This window comes from Lithobates pipiens, unplaced genomic scaffold (assembly GCF_037356315.1).
Source record: "Lithobates pipiens isolate NorthernLeopardFrog02 unplaced genomic scaffold, aLitPip1_a1.2 Scaffold_13, whole genome shotgun sequence".
In the NCBI taxonomy this organism is placed as follows: Eukaryota; Metazoa; Chordata; class Amphibia; order Anura; family Ranidae; genus Lithobates; species Lithobates pipiens.
The window spans coordinates 75,146,217-75,168,727 of NW_027507718.1; the positions used below are offsets into that span (position 1 = coordinate 75,146,217).

At 43.6% G+C, this 22,511-nt stretch overlaps 1 protein-coding gene across 2 annotated transcripts; it reads left to right on the forward strand.

Moving 5' to 3' along the window:
• The first annotated feature begins 10,734 nt into the window (after positions 1-10,734).
• PLIN2 (perilipin 2) lies at positions 10,735-21,917 on the forward strand. 2 transcript variants are annotated; one of them, XM_077475225.1, is made up of 9 exons: positions 10,735-10,849; positions 10,977-11,022; positions 12,932-13,127; positions 14,612-14,694; positions 15,368-15,620; positions 16,023-16,207; positions 16,687-16,821; positions 16,900-17,190; positions 21,392-21,917. In XM_077475225.1, the coding sequence occupies exons 2-9, from the start codon at positions 10,987-10,989 to the stop codon at positions 21,515-21,517; spliced, it is 1,305 nt and encodes a 434-aa protein (XP_077331351.1). In that variant the 5' UTR covers positions 10,735-10,849; positions 10,977-10,986; the 3' UTR covers positions 21,518-21,917. The 2 variants fall into 2 exon arrangements, with proteins under 2 accessions (XP_077331351.1, XP_077331352.1); XM_077475226.1 differs by lacking the exon at positions 21,392-21,917 and having other exon boundaries at positions 16,900-17,503.
• Positions 21,918-22,511: the final 594 nt, after the last annotated feature.

The following is a 22,511-nucleotide window of genomic DNA, read 5'->3' on the forward strand; positions in this document are numbered from 1 at the left end:
ACACAGATCTACAATTCAGTCCTGCTTCCACGATCAAACCAAGCCAGGTAGGCTAATCATGCTGTACTTGGGGCAGATAGGGCCACCCACTAATAGCTGGGCTACTACCTTGGCAAGCAAATGGCGCAATGGCCAGGCTTCAGCTCTTCCAGCGCCTCTTCCATTTGCCCACTCCATAAACTGCTAATAGCTAGGGCTTATTGGGGTATCGCAACCTGTCTTCCTATAGGGGAGGAGTGGAGGTGGGGTTAACCCATATGTATGCTGCCATGGAGTTGGTCAGGAAAATCATTTTTGAAATGCCATACAGTATAGCTTACTTAAATAATCCCCTTTCGTGTTGTTCTGTCTGTCTGCTGGCCATTTCTTTCCACAACTTCTTGGATTCCCTGCATGCTTTGCAGCATCTCCATTGCTCATTGCTTGGGTTTACTTTTGATTTCTGAAGGACTACATAACCCATGGTACCTTGCTGCCCACAAGCTGTGATTCCTGTACTGACTCCACCTTCTGAAACTTCTCTTCTCAGCATCTCTCTAGTTCAGAAAGCAGGCTTTGTGAATTCTGTGACACAGCATAGGACATAATGAATATTAGTCACATAATTCAGGAAAGTAAATATGTGGGGATCTTCACAAAGTAGGTTTACAAACTTCAAAAGCATTCAGAATAATAGGAGTAAGCTAGAAATCATTGATAATTAGTGTGGAAATGAATAGGATTTTACACTTTGACCATAGATATGCTTTATATGCATCCTTTAATAATAATTACCCAACACAGCGCAAAACACACACAGTAGTATGGCAGGAGTGGTTTCATGAGACTATAAAGTCTTCTGCATTTGTACCATTCTTTCACTTTGTGGGATTCAATCCAAAATTTAAGTTAAGCTTAGCTCACACCTGTTGCTGTTTAATTGAAAGACCTTTCACAAGTCCTAGGATGACTGTTTAAACATTGCTGAAGGTTAATAAAAGGTTAATAAAAGGGGATTTTACAACTCAGAACATTACTTACTTACCACTTAAGGTCCAAGCCTATTTTCGAGATTTGTTGTTCAGTTAAAATCATTTTTTTTGCTAGAAAATTACTTAGAAAAAAAATATATATGTTTGGGGGTTCTAACACCCTAGAGAATAAAATGGTGATCGTTGCAATAATTTATGTCCTACCGTATTTGCGCAGCAGTCTTATGCCCCGTACACACGATCAAACAATCCGGTGGAAAAGTCCGGAGGACTCGAGTCCTGCCGGACAATCCGCCCGTGCGTGGGCTCCGGCGGACTTTTTTTTACATAAAAGTCCAGCGGACTTAGAAAGTAGTTTTGCACCAAAATGTGTCCGCTGGACTCGCAGTCCAGCGGACAATACGGCCGTGTGTGTGCTAGTCCGCCGTACTTTTGAAATGAACGGACTTTTCCAGCATGGAGAAAAGTCCGTTCATTTTGAGCTCGGCTCCAGGTAGCCGGGACTAGCGAAGGAAGCGTCGCTGGCCCCGTCACCTGGTATGGACTTAAAGGGGAAGCCCTACACCGAAAAAAGGGAGTGGGGGGTCCCCCCCTGTCCATATCAGACCCTTATCCGAGCATGCTACCCGGCCGGTCAGGAAAGGGGGTGAGGACGAGCGAGCGCCCCCCTCCTGAGCCGTACCAGGCCGCGTGCCCTCAACATGGGGGGGTGCTTTGGGGAAGGGGGGATGCGCAGCCCCCCCACCCCAAAGCACCTTGTCCCCATGTTGATGAGGACAAGGGCCTCTTCCCGACAACCCTGGCTGTTGGTTGTCGGGGTCTGTGGGCGGGGGGCTTATCGGAATCTGGGAGCCCCCTTTAATAAGGGGGCTCCCGGATCCCGACCCCTATGTGAATGAATATGGTACAATGTACCACTACCCATTCACCTGTGAATTTTTTTTAAATAAAACACAACACACAAGGGTTAAAAATAATTTATTGCACAGCTCCGGGGGTCTTCTTCCATCTTGGGGGGTCTTCTCGCCGGACTCCTCCGCTATCTTCTGCTAGCTCTTTTACTAGCGGAAGAGCCTGGCTTTCTTCTTCGTCGCAGCCCTCTTCTTCCGACTTCGGGGGTCTTGTCCCCCTCTTCGGTTCTTTTTGCCGGGCCTCCATGCCTTCCCCTTTAAGTCCATACCAGGTGATGGGGCCAGCGACGTATCAATCTTGCCGCCGAAGGCGGCGACATTGACTTCTTTCGCCAGTCCCGGCTACCTGGAGCCGCGTTCAAAATGAACGGACTTTCCGCCGTGTGTGGGCAAGTCCGTTCATTTCAAAAGTACGGCGGATAGTCCGCCGGACCTAGCCCGCATCAAAAGTACTGTGTGTGGGCAGGTCTTTTTGTTATAATAAATATCCCCCAAAAATATATAAAAAAACATTTTTTTCCCTCAGTTTAGGCCGATACGTATTCTTCTACATATTTTTGGTAAAAAAAATCGCAATAAGCGATTATTGATTGGTTTGCGCAAAAGTTATAGCGTTTACAAAATAGGGATAGTTTTATAGCATTTTTATTAATCTTTTTTTTTTTTACTAGTAATGGCGGCGATCAGCGATTTTTATTGTGACTGCGACATTGTGGGGGACCCATCGGACATTTTTGACACATTTTTGGGACCATTGTCATTTATACAGTAATCACTGCTATACAAATGCAGTGATTCCTGTGTAAATGACACTAGCAGTGAAGGGGTTAACCAGTGGGTGGCAGTGTAGGGGTTAAGTGTTACTAGGGGTGTGTTACTAACTGTGGGGGGGTTGGGCTTTCATTTAGTGAACACTGATCTCTGCTCCAATCACATGGAGCAGAGATCAGCGTCACTAGTTGCTAGGCAGAATGAAGAAATGCTGTTTACAACGGCATTTTTTCATTTGTCCGCTCCGTGAGACGATCGCGGGGATGCCCGCGGCGATCGAGTCCGCGGGTCCCGCGACCGGACTCACGGGGGAAGTTCTTGGATTGAGGCCGCCCAGAAATGGTGAAAGTGGAGAAGGCTAGCTCCCACCTGACCTGTCTGAGCGGGCCCAATTTAAAAATGACTTGGTTGGTTCCCGCTCTCCCGTCGAACCGCTCTTGGCAGATTTCTTGAAGGAAGACTGCCTCGACTTCCAAGATCTGAAGAATTCACGACCCGGCCTGTAACTTTGTCCCTCTCTGGCACGTTCCTGGTTCTGTTTCCTTGGAAATGTTCTTCACTGGCCTTGCATACATTGGCCCTGAGGGAGGAACCCCCGTCTTACCTCCAGTGGCACGGGTTATGTCATTATCCAACTTGTTGCCGAAAGGGGAAGACCCCTCAAAGGGAATTCTGCACCACACTTGTTTAGATGCCGGTTCGGCCAGCCAAGGGCAGAGCCACAGGGCGCGCTTTGCGTGACAGCTGAAAGCATAACCTGGGCAACAAGGCAAGTGATATCAATGGAAGACTCTCCCAGAAAGGCAGATGCCAATCTCAGCTCCTGGATGGGTGAACTTCTGGCCAAATCTTCCAAGATGTTCCTAAGCGCCTTATACACGTTATCTGTCCAAACTTCCATGGCTTTTGACATTGCAGCAAGGGATAAGGCTGGCTTGCAGGCTATACCTGTAGTAAGGTAGACCCGTTTGGGGTCAGAGTCGATCTGCCTATCCAAGGCATCCCTGAAAGAGACCATATCTTCCAGGGGAAGGGTCACATGTCTGACCAGACTCATCACAGCTGCATCCACCAGAGGAGACGATTCCAAATTCTTGACCTCTTTCTCTTTGAAGGGATAAAACTTCAGTACTTTTGACAGCATGGAGTTCTTTTTGTCCACCTTGCCCCACTCATCCGTGAAGACTTCACCCAGCTTAGTAAGAAAATGAAAAGTTGTCACGTTCCTTCTTCAATTGCTTAAAATACTTCCTCTCTTTGGACGGGGCAGCCACTGGCTCTTCCCAATTTAAAGCTGATGGCTTTAACCAAGAGGTACAGCAAGGTGAAATCAAACACCACACAGGAATCTTCCCCCTTCGAGTTACTATCCGAGGGAGCGGCAGATGGGTGGCTTGGCTGAGTGGATTCCCATGCGTCCTGAACTTGTGACTCCCTCACTGGTGAGCTCAGGAGCTCTGTAGGAGGTTTGTGGGTCTGGCTGGTCTCAATCTCTCTCATATACTCTGTAATATTTGGGGGTTATTTTAGCTTAAGGGTAGAGCTTACCAGTGAGCTGAGTCCTCGCCAGATATGCCGCTTTAAGGGCTTGTAGGCCCACTTTTATTAAAGAAAGAAAAGTCCGATAACAGAAGAATTGCCCACACAGGGGTTTCAGCTTTCCACAGCAATAATGTAAGTAGAACCAAAAATACCAAGCCACCTGGCTCTCTTTAGCAGCACTGCTGCTCAGACTTATGCTGCAGCCCTCTTGGCTCTGTAACAGAGTTCCTGTACACCCTGTACCTCAGCACTCTTTACTAGCTTCTTTTTCAGCCCACAAGCTTGGACCCTCTGTCTGCTCTGACAGACCGACCTGTGCAGACATGCACACTTCTCCCTTACTCGCCTGGACTCCTCGGGAGGGTGGAGCCCAGAACCATGGTCTTGGCTCTGTTATAAGCCCACCTGTGCAATCATCCAGCCAGACTTCTGGCTGTTCCCAAAACCCAGTCCCAGGATTGGAGATTCTTCTGCTGGTGGGGTACCTTACTACCACAACTCCTTAACGACCCTTTTGACCAGGGAGAGTAACGGATGGCCCGTACCACCTCTCTTGCCTGCTGCTTTGGCATAACAGATGTCCCATAGGGATTTTCCCACCGGTACTTGGGACCTACACCCATAGCAGAGACATTCAGCTGAGCAGCTGTAGTGAGCCGAGGAAAGGTTGGAACAGGTCCTTACTATGGTGCCTCGATCTTGAGGGTGAACCGTGGTGACTAGATCTGGAAGGAAAGTGCCGGCGATGAGACTTCGAAGAGTCACTTCCTTTGCATGAGCTGCACTGCTCACTGGACCTAGAAGGGCTGAAAGAAAAGAGAGACAGGGAAAACACGTGTTAAGGGAGACAATGGTAACAATGTCCTCCACCTACCCCCTACTTCCCCCAGCAGGTAACACTCAGGGGGACCCCCCTCTATGTACCTGCCGTGAGAGGGCTGGCCACAGGCAGGCAGTGATGCATCCATAGTCCTAGCGGTTTCCATCAGGGCTGAAAGAAAGGCAACTGTGTCAGTAAACACCACAAACACAGGCTGCATGCACCTGACCCCTTGAAGCTCCCTTACCTGCCAGAGAAGATCAGATGCCTGGGGAAGTCACCGCTCAAGCCCCCAAGCATTCCCAAAGCTTGCAGGCTTTTCCCCTGTTTAAAAAGGACGTCCCTGTGACGTCACCGCTGTGCCGGCTGCGGCGCTAGTGCACATGCGCAAGCACCACCATTTTGACGGAAATGTGCACATGTGAACCAAGCCTCGTTCCTGTGCCAAACTCGCGCATACGCAGAACGGCCGTGGGGACAAAACCAAGGAGTAAACAGCAGCTAGTACACAGAAGGATTCAGCTGCCATCCACGCTGCAACCAGCAGACAGGGGAACACAGAGCACACAAGAGAGTAAAAAAAAGCAACAAACACTGCTGCCATAAAAAAAGGAACAATCTCACCGCTCCCCACTATGATCATCTCCAGGCCAAGGTAAGGTAAACAAGCCAGACTTGGGGGGCGATAGGGCCACCTGCTAGTAGCTAGGCTATTTGGCCAATGTGCCGCTTGCCTGCCAGTGGCTAGGCCTCTAGCTTCCTTCAGCGCCCCTTCCATATAATCATTCCATACCCTGCTAATAGCTAGGGCTTATCGGAGTATAGCGACTTTTCTTCCCCGGGGTCGCAGCTCAGCTGGTCCTGATCATAGGAGGAGAATCTTTGGGTAGGGAGACCATCAACTAGGTCCTTCGGAGGAGGACCAAAAAAGAAACCCACAGCCGCTGGCTTGGAGAAAAGATTTATGGGAGTAGAGTCCTATAGGGTAGTAGCAGAGGTGGGGCTAAACCCACACATATGCTGCCATGGAGTCTGTCAGGAAAAGGTATTTAGCAATTTATATTTACAAAAATAATTGGATTTCCATGTTCTAGTTAGGTTGCTTTAACTGATATCATCTGTAGATCTAAGTTTATCCATTTGATCTGCAGATTACTGAAACAGAGTACATACAAAAGTAGCAATGTCACTTTGTATCACTCTGCTTCCAGTCTGAATAATATTGGTAAGTCAGACAGTTTTCTTACAGCAGCTGCTAGGGCTGCTGTATTTGCACAGCAACTCTTGGCTTTTATTTTAACCACTTGACCTCTGGAAAGTTTTACCCCCTTCATGACCAGACCATTTTTTGCTATTCAGCGCTGAGCTTCTTTAATTGGCAATTGTGCAGTCATGCAACAATACGCAAATTAAATTTATATAATTTTTGTTCACACAACCAGACAAAAAAACAAGAAAAAAATACTGAAAATTTATAAAAAAAAATGATATTTTCTACTTTTTGTTATAGAACATATCCAATAAAAATCGAATTACCTAAAAAATTTGGGCCAAAATGTATTCTGCTACATGTCTTTGGTGAAAAACAAAACAAAACAATAAGTGTATATTATTTGGTTTGTATGAATGTTATAGGGTCTACAAACTATGGTGCATAAATACTGAAATTTACGCAGCAATAGACACTATACTGTAATGGCGGTGACCAAGGACTTATAGTTTGACTGTGATAGTGTGGCTGGTGGGAAATCTGACGCTAACAGATACTGGCTGGGAGGGTCACTATCTGACACTGACATTGCTAGTGACAGTAATATAGTGATCAGTGCTAATAATATACACTGTCACCGTACTAATGACAAAAAGAAAATGAATGGAAAGAGATTAACATCTAGGGGCAATCAAGGGGTCAACTGTATGCCTAACAATGTGTAATGTGTGCTCCTTTTACTTACTAATCTGTCTGTTTTTTCTTCCTGCTTTTCAGAGATAAGAAACAGCCAGATTGCTGTTTGCAAACACAGAACTCTGTGTGTGATTGAACACAGCCGATCAGCAGGTTTCAGCCAAAATTATTGGCTGAAATCTGCTGGAAAAGCAGGGGGCATGCATGCCCCAAACCTGGGACAAAGCCGTCAATAGCCAGCAGCGCTGAACAGTGTATTCTGAAGGCGGGGAAGTCTTCCCACTGTCAGAATATAATACTTCAGCGGAAGTGGTTCCCTACCCACATCAAGTGTGTGGATGGGGGAATCAGGAATCATAGTTTTCCGTTCAGCCCGCTGGGTTTTTCTTTTTGCACTGCTCTTAGGGGCATCTGATGGGTTTTTTCTTTTATGCCTCTAACCACCCCTGCTTGTTAGTTTAGGTGCAGAAAAAACCCTCACTGCCAGTGTGTCCAGAAGCAGGGACATTTTGGCATAGAAAATGTGATGCATCTAAGCACATATTAATAAATCTAAACATGTTTTAAAGCTAGACGCATTTATCTCTTGAACGTTAATTAATTTCAATAGCCAAAATAAATTATTATTCTGGCCAACAAAATGAATGCCCAAGCGCATGACACACCTAAACATGTTACATGCATTTACAAGGATTTTTTTTATGCCAAAAATCACTGCCAGGAGGAAAGACGTCTATTAGAGATTGCAAAAAACAGTGTGCATGAGGCTCTATTCACACTTGTGCAACCTGTCATGCAACTTTGGGCATTAAAGTTGCTTAACGAATCGCAGACCATTCTTTTCAATGGCACCTGTTCAAATTGATCTAAAGTCACAGAAACTTTTCAAAGGTGTCTGCACTACTTTGATGCACTTTGGATGGGACTTTGATCCAGAGAGGCTCTTTATACATCTCCAAAGTTGCACGATTTCCAGTGTGACTTTGGAGCAGCTTTTGGGTGACTTTGATCTGACTTTTCATTCTCTGGACCAAAGTCACATTAAAAGTCGGGCCAAAGTAGTTCAGGAACCTTTTCTGAAGTCGCAGCGACTTCATTAATGTCAGTAGGTAGGGCTCCTGTAGAAATACATTGAATTTTACATGTCCTGCAACTTGGGGATCTCACAAGTCAGATCCCAAGTAGCACAAGTGTGAAAGGAACAAAGTCGCACTCAAAATTGAAAAAAAAAGAATAATCTATGGGCTGCTTTGCACTGGATCAGCCACAATCAGCAGCTGTGTATGGCAACCAATCATCTCCTACCTTTCATTTCCAAAGCTTTATTTGAACAGGCTGAAACTGATTAGATGCCATGCGCAGCTGCCTCCTTCTCTGTAATATGCCCATAGCTTTTCCTTGTCTGAGAATTCTTTAACCAGGTCTCAACCCGTTTACCGGTATTATGCCTAATTTCACAAATCACACAATTTCATTCCCACATATCAATCTGACTTCGGGGACGATTTCAGAGACATCTGTGCAGGTTGCTGCACAGGTGTCTATTGAAATCGCACCCAAAGTCGCCAAAAGTAGTACACAAACCACTTTTGGGAATCGGTACGGTGCCGTAAAGTCGTTGTTGCACCGATTCGGACGGTGCCATTTCTGACAATAGCCGCTGAAACGCTTTCCTGTAGCAGCGGAAGAGGATATCCCCCCTCCTGCTAGTGTTTCTCGGGCTTACCGTTTCTGCTGGTTTGCCCGAGAAACAATCTGACGGTGTGGCCAGCTACTCCCATAGGCGATCAAAGAGTAGATCCTCTTTGACTGTCTCTATGGCCTTGGAGGAACGGAGCCTGATCCAGGCTGGAAATAATATTTTTTTTTTGATCTTTTGCTTTTAAAGGTAGAGGAGAGATTTGGGGTTAGTTTGACCCCAGATTTCACCATAAAGAGGAGCTGTCATGATTATTTCTATTACAAGGGATGTTTACATGCCTTGTAATAAGGAATCTTAGTGATCAAACAAATAAAAAATTAAAGGGACGGTGAAAAAATAAAAGAAATAAGAAAAAATAATTTTTTTAACCACTTGCCGAACAGCGCACGCCAATGTATGTCGGCAGAATGGCGCTGGTATGCAAAAGCGCATACAGGTACGTCCTCTATAAGAAGCGGTGGTGAGGACACGCTCCCACCGCAGTCTCTGTGACCACGAGTCCTGCGGACTCGATGTCTGCCGGGTGCCAGCGATCGTGCCACGGAGAGGAAGAACGGGGAGATGCTTTTGTAAACAAAGCATTTCCCCATTCTGCCTAGTGACAGAACAGAGATCACTGTTCTCTGTCATTGAGAGCAGTGATCACTGTCCTGTGTGTGTTGAAACCCAGCCCTCTAACAGTTAGAATCACTCCCTAGGACACACTTAACCCCTTCATCGCCCCCTAGAGGTTAACACCATTCACTGCCAGTGCCATTTACACAGTAATCAATGCATTTTTATAGCATCGATCACTGTATAAATGGCAATGGTTCCAAAATAGTGTCAGAAATGTCCGATGTGTCCGCCATGATGTCACAGTCCCGATAAAAATCACAGATCACCGCCATTACTAATAAAAAAATAAAAAATAAAAATGCCATAAAACTATCCCGTTTTATAAAAGCTATACATTTTGCACAAACCAATCAATATATTTTTTTTACCAAAACTATGTAGATGAATACATATTGGTCTAAACTAAGGAAAATAACAGTTTTTTTATATAACAAAATATGGATAGGGGGGATATTTATTATAGCAAAAAGTGAAAAATATTGCGTTTTTTTTTCTAAATTGTCGCTCTTTTTTTGTTTATAGCGTAAAAAATATAAACCGCAGAGATGATCAAATACCACCAAAAGAAAGCTCTACTTGTGAGAAATAAAGGACGTCAATTTTGTTTGGGTACAACATTGCACCACCGCGCAATTGTCAGTTAAAGTGATGCAGTACCGAATTGGAAAAAGTGCTCTGGTCAGGAAGGGGGTAAAATCATCCGGGCTGAAGTGATTAAAGCGCCCCCATCCCTCCGTGCTTACGTGCAAAAGCAAATGCACACATACATAAATGGTGTTCACACCAAACGTGGGGTATCGCTGAGAACTTTAGAGCAAGAGTAATAATTCCAACGCTAGACCCCCTCTGTAATTCTAAACAGGTAACCTGTAAAAGCATTTAAAACATTGCTGTGGAGTTTTTTAACTATTGTAGTTTGTCGCCATTTCACGTGCATGACATGTTAAGGCATCTATTTACTCGGCGCAACACCATCTTTTACAAAAAAAAAAAAAAATGGGACATATATTCTTTTTTGTTTATTTTTTGTCATTCTTTAAAAAAATATATATATTTTTTTTAATTATGTTTGAAAAACTGCTGCGCAAATAACGTGACATAAAAAATTGCAACGACTGCCATTTTATTCCTGTCTCTGCTGGAAAAAAAATGTATATAATGTTTGGAGGGTTCAAGTTCAAGTTAAATACTGTAGTTTGTCGCCAAGGAGCAAAAAAAAAAAAAGCTGGTCAGCAAGTGGTTAACAAAGTTGGTGTTTAGAAGAGAAGTAGAACACCTGCAAACCACAGGCTCCCTGTTAGGAAGCAAAGCCCTACTGCCGTGTACAATGAAGTCAGTGTAAAACCCCTCGGCTTCCTTCCTCTATCCGTACTTTCAGCTTCTACACGCCGTGTCATCCGCCCTTCACCCTTGACCCTGCTTCCACGCGTAGCGCACGGCGGATGATGTCACCTCGCCTGTCTGAGAAATCAGCTGATGGCGAGGGAAGGCGGGCCTGAGTGGCGGAGGCGGGGCCGAACGCCCTATAAATAAGTGAACAGCCCTTCTGCTCATTATTCAGTCTCTTTGGAGCTTGTGGTATTTTGTGAAGTGCTGTGTGGCGTTGTGGTACGTATACGGTCTTTTTTGGGCTTTATATCGCTGGAATGGTTTCTGCACGTCCTCTTGGCTGAGCTCTCTATGGCTGTGAGCTCCTTTTAAGTGTTAATGTGTTTTCTCCTTTTCTCCTCTTTAGGTTCTACATTATGGCTGAAGTAGTGGAGCAGCAACAAGAGCAACAGGTAATTCCAGGAGCTGCCATAGGGCCTCCCTTCTGAGCTACATCCACTGTGCTGATCCTTTTCTTTATCAATGCCCCCCCCCCCCCCCCCCTTTTTTTTTTTTTTTAAATCACCCAAGGAGGCTTTCCCAGTCTCAGGCTGGTATTGCCAGGATTCCAGGGAGCATGGCACAGCTGATACTGCTTTTCTATCCTACAGCCAGTCTGAGGAGGGTGATGTGGGGTCCCCCCCTCACGTATTTTTTTTAATGTGATATGTTCCCAGGTGGGCATAGATAACTGTCATAGCTAGAAACCGCAGTCTCATCATACAGATTAAAGATACACTTTATTGTTAAAGCAGAGTTCCACCCAAAAATGGGATTTCACCTCACCCTTCACATTTTTGCCCCATTTTTTTTTTTTTTTTTTTTTCAGGGGATACCTCTCTGATACAGCGATCTATGCCATGTCTGCCCTGCCCCATTTCCTCCACCCCCCACCCCCCCGTGTTCTGGGAAACACATGTCCCAGAAGACAGGAGGACCCCTCAGAACGCACAGCATGGCTCGTGTGTGTTGTCAGGAACCAGTCTGTGTGAAGCTGGAAAGCTTCACTTTGATTCCCATACTGAAGATGCTGGCGCCTCCACCCGGGAGCCGAGGGACAGGTTGGCTTTAGGTGAGGACATTGTGGGTTCCCTGGACAGGCAAGTGCCATTGTATTAAAAGCCAGCAACTGCAATTGGTATGAATTGAGGGATTCCCGTGGGGGTGGGCAGGTGACCAGAACTAGTGTCCCCATTGCAAGATTTCCTTTCTACTATTCTGGGCTGGTGTAGTGGTTAGCACTCTCACCTAGCAGTAACAAGGGTTGCTGGTTCAAATCCCAACCACTACACTACCTGCTTGTGCCTGTGTGCATTTCCTCCGGGTACTCCGGTTTCCTCCCATAATCCAAAGACATGCAGGTAGGTTAATTGGCTTCTGTCCCAAACTGGCCCTAATATATGAATGGGGACCTTGGATTGTGAGCTCCTTGAGGGTAGGGACCGATGTGAGTGTACAGGGATAGGGACAATTGTAGACACTCACTCAGGTTGAACTGGATGGACTGATGTTTTTTTTTTCAACCTTACTAACGATGTAACCTAAACATGTGGGTTTTTTTTTTTTTTTTTTTTTTTCTTTCTTATAAAAGCATGCTAGAGAAAAATGCAGGATGAAAACTGCTGATTGTATTTTGTGCCAGCTTCCAGTAATCCATCTCCCTTATAGGGGCTTGCCCGATTGCGTACAAATTGTATGTGTAGATTTGGCCTCATCATATAATTTTTGTAAATCTAAGAAAAATGTGAGGCTTGCTAAAGATTGGGGGGGGGGGGGGGGGGTTGCTCATCAAAGGTAACTGCTCCCTTGATTGGGAAATTTTAGGAGGGTTGGTGGAGGATGAGCAGCACATCGTGTGTGTCTCAACAGCACGCGTTACTTGTTCAATACAGCGGGGGCAGCTTTAACACTGGGTTTTATTAGCTATTGCGTCTTTTAAAATGTCTGGTTGCACATTATCGCTTGTCTAATTTGCTGTTGCAGATTAGAAAAATGTATTGCTGTAGTTGAATGGCCTAAATAAAAAAAATAAAAAAAACTTTACTTTACTGAAGCCAGCAATTGTAAGCTATGACATAATATTTCCTTATTAAAGCTTTCTTTGTGCTTTAGGAAATTAACATCCATATCCCAAGAGTTGGACTTTAAAGCAAATGTGCATGTATGCATAGGTTTATTTTGCTTTTTCTGCTTCCCTTTTAAGATTCTAAAAGCACAGGAAAATGTTTTGCCAGAAATGCGCTTGCCATCGCAGTGAGTTGCCAAAACTATTCCAAATGCCTGTTACAATGCTGATGTGTAACCCTCTGCTTTCCTCAACAGAATGTCGTGGTTAGGTTTATTAACCTTCCCTTGGTGAGCTCAACCTATGATATAGTGTCTTCCGTTTATATGAACACTAAAGATGCCCATCCTTACCTGAAATCAGTTTGCGGCATGGCAGAGAAGAGTGCAAAGACCATTACTACTGTGGCTGTTAATGGTGCTATGCCAATAATACATAAATTGGAACCTCAGAGTATGTGGCTGCTTTTCCTTTTCTTTTTTCTAATTTTATGATTTTCCTTTTGAGCATTGTATGCTGTGGACTTGGCCTTTTTGAAACGCAAGCTCCCTTATGGACATTGCTCTTGTTGCTTAATTTCAGACTGGGAACAAATGTGATCAAGAAATTAACTGAATGCTGGCATGTAAGCCTTAGAAAAATGTAAGGGCCTCTGCAGGTCATTATGGTTTTCCTCATGGATAAACATGGCTATTGTCAACACAGAACAAATTGTTTTGTGTCTTGTACCAGAGTGCTGTGATCATGTTAGTTGCTCCTTTCTGGATGGCCCTGCACAGCAAGTGTGCTGTACAGTTGTGCTTCCACTAGGTGTGCCCGGCTGCTTGTTTCCATGGGTGCAGCATGTAACTAACAGTCTCAGGCAGCTTCTCTGTCTGACACGTAACTACAGGTGCAGAGCTAATGCTTCCTGTATAGTGCTGCCTCCTGTCACATGGGCAGTGCAAAATGAGGTTTCACCTAGGGCAGTGATGGCGAACCTTGACACCCCAGATGTTTTCAAACTACATTTCCCATGATGCTAATGCACTCTTCAGTGTGGTTGAGCATCATGGGAAATGTAGTTCCAAAACATCTGGGGTGCCAAGGTGTGCCATCACTGCCCTAGGGTTTGAGAACCTTGCACCAGCCCCGACAAAGCTTATACAGTTTAGTGTGCAGGCTAATCTGAACAGCCTGTAGACTGGAACTTAACCCATAACTTGATGAAATGTTCAGCAAGGAACATACCTTTCCACATTAGTAATTTTGCTGTAAATTGCCTCCAGCATTGTTTCTGCTTGCGGGAGGCTGCCATTTTGCTGCAGCCCAGAGCCCCTGAACAGTAGTAAATCTTTAGGCTGTCAGCAGATTGGCCTCTACAAAGTCACCATAGTTCTAACAGAGTGCAACTGAGCATGTGCAGAGCAGGCTTAGACTGTATATTAAACAGTAGGCACTTAATTTTTAAACATTTTGTATTGCTATACCTGCAAAAGGGGTCAGCCTAACTTTATCTAGCGGGACACAATTAATTTTAAGCTGGCAACTGCCTAGCAAGTCAGCAATGGCAACTTTGTATCTCAGTATGATCCTTTAATTGTTGAACAGCATGTAGTGTTGCAGTAAACCACTTTCCCTACAAGCTTGCAGTGCTAAGGAGCCTTGAAAGCAAAAACATTTTTTGCTATATTTAGGCATCAACTCGCTAATATTTAAGCATGATCAGTCTGTGATCTGTCAGAATGAAGTTTTCTGTAGCTGTAAATTTTTGCAGAGCCAGCAAGTTTGGTTTCATGGCAACTTGTGTAGAAAGTAGGTGAAATGTCATGTAGCTAGACAGTGTTGCTCCGTATTTCACCCTGAACGTAACTGCAGAGCTGTATATGTAATCTGTAATTTTTTTTTTTCCATCAGACTAATGTTTCTCTTCTCCTCCCCCACCCCAAATCCTTTAGTTGCCATGGCAAACAACCTTGCTTGTTTTGGACTTGATAAGATTGAAGAGCGACTACCTATTTTGTATCAGCCTAGTGACAAAGTAAGTTGCCTGTACTTGACAGTTTACTTTAACATTTTATTTATTTTTCTCACCTATGTGAAACTGTTTTGGTATCTCTAAGTCATGCAACCCCAAGAAGCAGTTTCCCTGCTAGATGCATTTGTAATGATGGATTTTATGCAGTTTTTAGGACCTTATCTAGACCTGTGGCTTATTTGCACACATGCAGCAGATGCTTCAGGTATCAAAGTCCCATACACTAGTACTGTATGTGCCACAGGTCTCTGGGTCCTGAAGACCTGGCATAGGCCTTCGACACCTTTTTTCATGTATGTACTTTATGCCTTGCAAATGGGAAAGATGCTCTCCTTTCCAATGTGAGGGGAAATGCTTAGTTGTCAAAGCAACTAGTGTTGAATTTGGGGGGGGGGGGGAACTTCACCTCTGTTCCTATGACCACACCAGTATTTAAAAGCAGGAGAATTGTGTGGGTTTTTATTCAGAAAATCTATAGCTGCCCATATTTTAGGGTTATGCCTACAAGCTGCATCATGGTGAAAAGCAATTTTAAACTTCATATCCTCTGGCAGTATTGGCGTCCTGCCTGTTCTAGCCAGTAGTCTATAAATTTGCCCACAGTAACACTTGTTTGTGGAACAACGCTACCTTTTTTGTAAGTTTGACTTGTGTATATATTTTTCTTCTCTTATAGATTATTGCTAACGCCTGTGAGACAGCTGTTGGTGCCAAAGATGCTGTGATTAATGGCATAACAGGAGTGGTTGATAAGACCAAGGGAGCTGTGTTTGGCAGCGTGGAGATGACCAAGGCTGTTGTGAATGGAAGTATTAACACTGTTCTTGGGAGTAATGCGGTGCGCAAGATGAGCAGTGGTGTTGATACTGCACTTACAAGGTCCGAGACTTTTGTGGAACAATATCTACCACCAACTGATGAGGAGCTAGGTAAGTGCTAAGATCTTGAAGATATTACAAACTTAAAACAGAATCAAAGCAATTTACTGGACTCCTATTGTAAAAGTAGGCATTACAAATGGGTGGACAGTCAAAAAAAACAGACAACTTTCCTACTCCATGTCGGACTCAGTTTTAAACTGAATTAATTGTAACTGCACCTCCAACATTTTTGTAGTGCAGAGGTCACAATCTTGAATCCCTGCTTGGGCTAAAGCAAAAACTTTTTACTGCTTTTGGGCTAAAGTGCTTTCTGATTCATTTGTCAAATGTTTTGACTATTTTGCAATCCAATGGTTTACAGAAAAATGGAGAACTAATAAGGTACATTCTGAAAATGGCACAATTTCGTCATAAATTTTTTTTTTTTTTTTTTTTTTTTTTTCTCTTTAGCAAAGGAGGCTGCAAAAACAGAGGGATTTGAGGTATCAACAGAGAATGCAAGCTACTATGTTCGCTTGGGATCACTCTCTACAAAGGCCCGCAAACGTGCTTACCAACAGGCTTTGACAAAATTCAGAGATGCTAAATGCAGAAGCCAGGAGGCTATTGCTCAGCTTAATACCACTGTTGACCTGGTTAGTTCATTGTATCGTGCTTTTTACATGTCTGTCATTGTATAACCTACTTCTAGGGCAGGGTTCCCTTTCATTGTCCCTGTGGCAGTGGTTATAGGTAAATTAGGACAGATCACCAAAACCTTTCCTTGCACTATCCCAAACTAAAAGGGTTATTCAGCCAGCTATACAGAATTTCCCCCAAATGCCACAGACAGACCTTCAGTTGTGCAAACATTCACAGGGGGTGTATGTTTACTCATGCCTGTTGGTCATTTTGGCACTAGGTGCTAAATTGGAAGTCTATGTGCCCCATCCAGAGATGGAAAGTACTCGTCTAGAACAGTCCAACAGCAGATTGTCAGCCTGTGCACAAAAGCCTACTAACATTTTAGCTGGTGACTTGCCATGTAGCAAATGGCTGTAAATTGATGCTCTTATGTGTTATACTTTACTGCAATTGTTTATGCCCCCCTAACATTTGGATTATGTCTTTTAAGATTGAGTTTGCCAGAAAGAACATGAATGATGCTAATCAAAAAGTACATGATGCACAGGGAAGGCTATACAATAAATGGGTGGCATGGTCAAAAGGTGCAGAACAGAATCCTTGTGGAGACCCTGAAAGCACTGAGGTGAGTATCATTCCAGTACTTGAGTAAGAATTTAGCCATGAGTTAGAATGCATTATTAACTTCTTCTTCTATCCATAGCAAATTGAATCCCGCACTCTGACCATCGCACGGAATCTGACCCATCAACTGCAAACTACATGTCTTTCTCTGGTGTCCAGTGTCAAAGGCCTGCCACAAAATGTCCAGAACAAAGCTCAGAATGTTAGTGCCATGGCTACAGAAGTGTACCAGAGTTTTCTCTCTGCCTCCTCTTTCAAAGATCTCTCAGACAGCTTAATAAATACCAGCAGGGAGAAGTTCACAAATATGAAGGATTCCATGGATGATGTGATGGACTTTTTGGTTAACAACACTCCTCTAAACTGGCTGGTAGGTCCCTTTTACTCATTGGCTGGTCCACGTGGGGAGCAAGAAGCTGATGGGGCAGACACAACCAGCAAAGCGGAATGAGCTTGCTTCTATTTCAGGAGTCACTTCGCACTTTTTTTTTTTTGTAGTTTTTGAACTGTCACATTTTGTGCCTTCATCCTGAGGCATTCTACATTACGCTTTGGTCTTAACCTTGGCCAATGCATCCTACCTTGAGCTCTAGTACCCCAGTGAAAACTTGTCGCCTTTTCAACCCATTCGCTGTATACACTGTCACTCTGTTCACTTTTGTATCAATAAATATTTTGCATTACTTGCTGTTGTCAGTGGTGAAACTTTCCTCTTGCCCATGCTGGAAGTCATGTGCTGCAAAATTACTTGTAATGTACTAAACCACAATGGCTATGTAGCACTCCAGTAAGTTTGTCATCTAAAATTTTATATATATATTTAAACAAGATTGCATCACATAACTTGTATGCATAGTACAATTCTGGTGTAGAAAGCTACTTGCATAAAGGTGTTATCGGTGCCACCCTCATGGGCTGTGATGAGCCTGTTCAATTTGTCATGGCAAAGGCTCAACCCTGGAAAGATGAAGGATACAGATAATGTTGGTCCTGTTGCTGACCTCCTGGAAAAGTTGGGGTTTCCTTGTCACAGGCTCCACTACCTTCTGAATGTCTGGCCTATCACACATGGTCATTGGGGAGGTCAGAAGCCTCTTGCAATATAATGAAGTCTCTTGCTGACAACATATTGGTAACTTGTGCAAGTATAAAATGTAGGTGGAGTGACAAAGTTGGTACTCATTTAGGCTCATGTACACTACAGCAACCAGCTAGTTTTAGTGATGCTTTTCAGCTGCCAGCATGGTGTCTAATGGCACCCATGTAGCACCACTGCCCTTCCAGGGTGCTTCAGCAGCGGTGCCCATTCATTTCAATGGGGGGGGGGGGTTTGTGTTTAACATTACGTCTAGACTGAGGTGGGTTTTTGCGTTGCTCGGTGCCTCCATCTGACAAAGCAAGTGTTTCTGTGGAATATTTCTCCTCCCCCCCCCCCCCCCCCCCCCATAGTCTAATGACTGGTCTGTTGATGCACAAATCTGGTAGTGGTTTAGTTTCAATAACACCATTTCCTTTGTACAGTTTAAAATGGTTCAAAACATGGTGTCTTGGAACTTTTCAATATTTTTAGGCCTGAAGTGATTCTTTTGAAAGGGCACACGGCTTAGACTACTTGAGCACTGCTGTGGCCAAACTACACCTACTGTTGGCATCTTCGAGATTACCAAAAACTGATGCAGTTGTCCATGGTAGCTAAAAGGCTTTTTCATTTAAAGTGTTACTAAACCCACAACAGTAAAATCAGTCTGTATATGCAGTAAAGCATGCTTGTTATACACTGGAACCTAAAGGGGTTAATTCTGCACCTTGTGTAAAGGCTGTTTGAATCCTGTCTACTCGGCTCCTTCCCTTCAGGAGTCCCCAATCTATCTCCTGATAGTACAGAGCCTTTAGTGTTGCTCTGCGCAAGCTCCATTTGCTATGTTTTTCTAGGGGATGTGATTCGCACAAGGTGGATTGGCACTGTCCAGACAGGGTCCTGTAGCCTCATAGGATAATCAGTGTAGAATGGAACTCCTCCTCCTACAAGCTTTAACTGCACACTGATGGTCACAAGACTGCTATATACGCATGACAAAAGGTATTGAGAAGTTAATACATTTCCTAAAACTACATGTCTGTGTACAGGGGGACATCAGATATAGATTGGTAACTCTAAGTTATTGACAATACCTGGAAGCTGCTTGGTTTCTTTGCAGTGCTACACCAGATTTTGCACGTTCCTGTTTTTATATCCACCAAGGTTTCCTGGTATGTTGGATGGCTGCATCTCCCTGCTGTAGTTGCTAAATCAATAGTGCTGCTGCAGCTCCTAAGGGGGTGCTAAGCAATGAAGCTCCCAAATGGGAGAGAGATACAGACATGACATTTGTAAGTATGGGATAATGCATGCAAGAGACGTAATAATCATTAAAGGGGACGTAAACCCTGATGAGTTACTTCCTCTTTCGTTCCCGGCAAAGCATAATTGATAGTAGTCCATTATGTGTCACTTAGCTGACACAGGAGCCAGCGAAGTCACTGCTGTCCCCTGTAGTCCGGCGCATCCATCATCTCAGTGGGTCTCGCAGCTCCGCCACTGTCATTTGGCAATCATGTCACTCCCGTGCATGCGCACGGGAGCCGACACGTGGCATCTTCGTCATTGACGAAGCTGCGCTCAGTGTGCCTGTCTTCGGGCAATTGTAAAGTTTTATGCACTTGGGGGCTAAGAATATGCATGCATCATACATGCTAGGGGGGTACAACTGGGGGAAATCCATAGTGGAGAAGGATCTGGGGGTTTTGGTAGCTAATAAGCTCAATAACAGCATGCAATGCCAAGCTGCGGTTTCCAAAGCGAGCAAAGTCCTTTCTTGTATTAAGAGAGTTATGGACTCCAGAGAGAGCGAGATATAATTTTGCCCCTGTACAAATCATTAGTAAGACCTCACCTGGAATATGCAGTTCCGTTTTGGGCACCAGTTCTCAAAAGATATCGGGGAACTGGAGAGTGCAGAGAAGGGCAACCAAACTGATAAGGGGCATGGAGGAGCTCAGCTATGAGGAGATATTAGAGGAACTGAATGTATTTTCTATTGAGAAGAGGAGAATAAGGGGGATATGATCAACATGTTCAAATATATTAGGGGTCCATATAGTGAACTTGGTGGTGGTCTCTGTACGGTCAACCCAGAGGACATGGGGGCACGCTTTACGTCTAGAGGAAAAGAAAATTCATCTTAAAGTACGGAAAGGTTTCTTCACAGTTAGAGCTGTGAAAATGTGGTATAGACTCCCGCCAGAGGTGGTTCTGGCCAGCTCAGTAGATTGCTTTAAGAAAGGCCTGGATACTTTCCTGAATGTACATAATATAACTGGGTACTAACATAGGTAAAGTTGATCCAGGGAAAATCCGATTGCCTCTTGGGGGATCAGGAAGGAAATTATTTTTTTTTATTTTTATTTTTTTTTCTCTCCCTTGCTGTAGCAAATTGGAGCATGCTCTGCTGGGGTTTATTTCGCCTTCCTCTGGATCAATTGTGGGCATAAAATTGGGTATATTGGATTGTACGATTATTTTATATTTGTTTTTAAGGTTGAACTGGATGTATTTACAGGTAAGCCTTAATCTAGGCTTGCCTATAGGTTAAAGTGGTTTGTAAGGGTTTACAACCACTTTAATATTACAGTATAGAGGCCTTTTTAAAACAACTATTGCATTCATGCACATAGCATGCTACTGTACCATTAATTTGCACCTCCACAATATAAATTGCCACACTGTACCAGGGTGTGTGTGTGTGTTTTTTTTTTTTTTTTTTTTTTTTTTTTGGCAGCACAGTGTGGGGCATACTATGCTGAAATTACTTATTGTTTAATATAATCCTGTCTTAATGACAGGTGCTCCTGTCTGGGTTTTAATTAAAAAAAAAAAGCCTTTACCGTATCTCCTGGTGATCAGCATACTTCCTCCCCCCCCCCCCCCCCCCTCTTCTCCTTCTCTCAGCCTCACTGACATCAGTGGGTAATCTTGGCCCACCCACTGCAGGTGGCAGACTGGTAAAGGAGAGAGCTGTCTGGTATATGAAGTACTCAAAGTGGGTTAACATGCTCCTGATTACCTCTTTTTGACAGGTTGTTCTCCCTGTGCCCACTGGCGCATTTGAAAATGGTAGGGTTCAACCCACATTGTCTTCCCATTCAGATTTCTGTGAATGAATGACAAGGCTAATGACCATCTGCCACTTTTGCAGATGACTTGTAGTTAATGGACTGCAAAGGCACTGATAAGTGTCCTGGTAGTCCTGCCAGCATTCTACCCTTACCTTTTTTGTATGGGCAATTCGAAAGCTAGAAGACCTCTCTACAGGAACCCAAATTCCTCAGCAGGCTCCCCTGCAAGAGGTAATGAGCAAAACTTCATGTTGAGGTTGTATGTACCCTAAATGTAGGAAACCATACATGTAAGGTGGCATAAAAAAATATATATACATACCTGCCAAAATGTAAAATTGGTGATTGGTTTGCAATATATTAGATCTATAAACAAAGACCTCTTGTCTAATATCTCTCTATCTCTCTCCTACCAGGTACCTGACTTCACCATTTCTGACCTATCATCAGAAACTGAAGGTGACCCAGAAATGCTTGTAGCAGAAGAGGAAGAAATGCAAGATTTTTCCCGCATAAATGGGCGTGTAATAAACGGGCAATAATGCGCACGTTCCCTAAAATCTTTACACTTCTATATTCCTATAGAAATACTACTTGCTTGACTTCAGCTTACCACTTAAATCATTAGGTTTAGCTAACCTAAAAAAATACTGCTGTGCATGTAACAAGCTTTGCTCTCAACAGAGGAAGACTGCCTTGCTGCTGAATGTTTAGTGTAGGCTTTGAGACTTTGATTACTCTACAGCCCAAACCACTTCTAGCATTGTAAAGCCTAGAGCTATTTATTTATAACTTGCTTGGTAGTCAGGAATTGATGTGGTAAATTGTCATATTTAAGTGTGTGGTGTTTGTTTTTTCTTCCCCCCTCAGTTTTATATACACTGCAATTGCTTGTATTTGTGCACCTGTTACATGTTTCATTAAAAAAAAAAAAGACTGTGACTACTACCTAGATTGGCATTGGGGAATACATTGACAAAATCTGCATTTATGAATGGCTAGCTTTATAATTTCATCCTAAAGCCCAATTTGGGATTTTTGAGGTAAATCACATGCACTGCCCATAAATGTTGGGGGGGGTTAAGCATTTTAATTTAAATAAATAAATAATAAAAAAAAAAAATGACGGCACTTAAAGTGGAAGTAAATCCATAGATTTAACCACTTACAGACCGGACCATTTTGCTGGTCAAAGACCAGACCACTTTTTGCGATTCGGCACTGCGTCGCTTTAACTGACAATTTGCGCGGTCGTGCAACGTGGCACCCAAACAAAATTGACGTCCTTTTTTTTTTTTTCCACAAACAGAGCTTTCTTTTGGTGGTATTTGATCACTCCTGCAGTTTTTATTTTTTGCGCTATAAACAATAGAGCGACAATTTTGAAAAAAACTCATTATTTTTTACTTTTTGTTATAATAAATATCCCCCAAAAATATATAAAAAAAAACATTTTTTTTCCCCTCAGTTTAGGCCAATACGTATTCTTCTACATATTTTTGGTAAAAAAAATTGCAATAAGCGATTATTGATTGG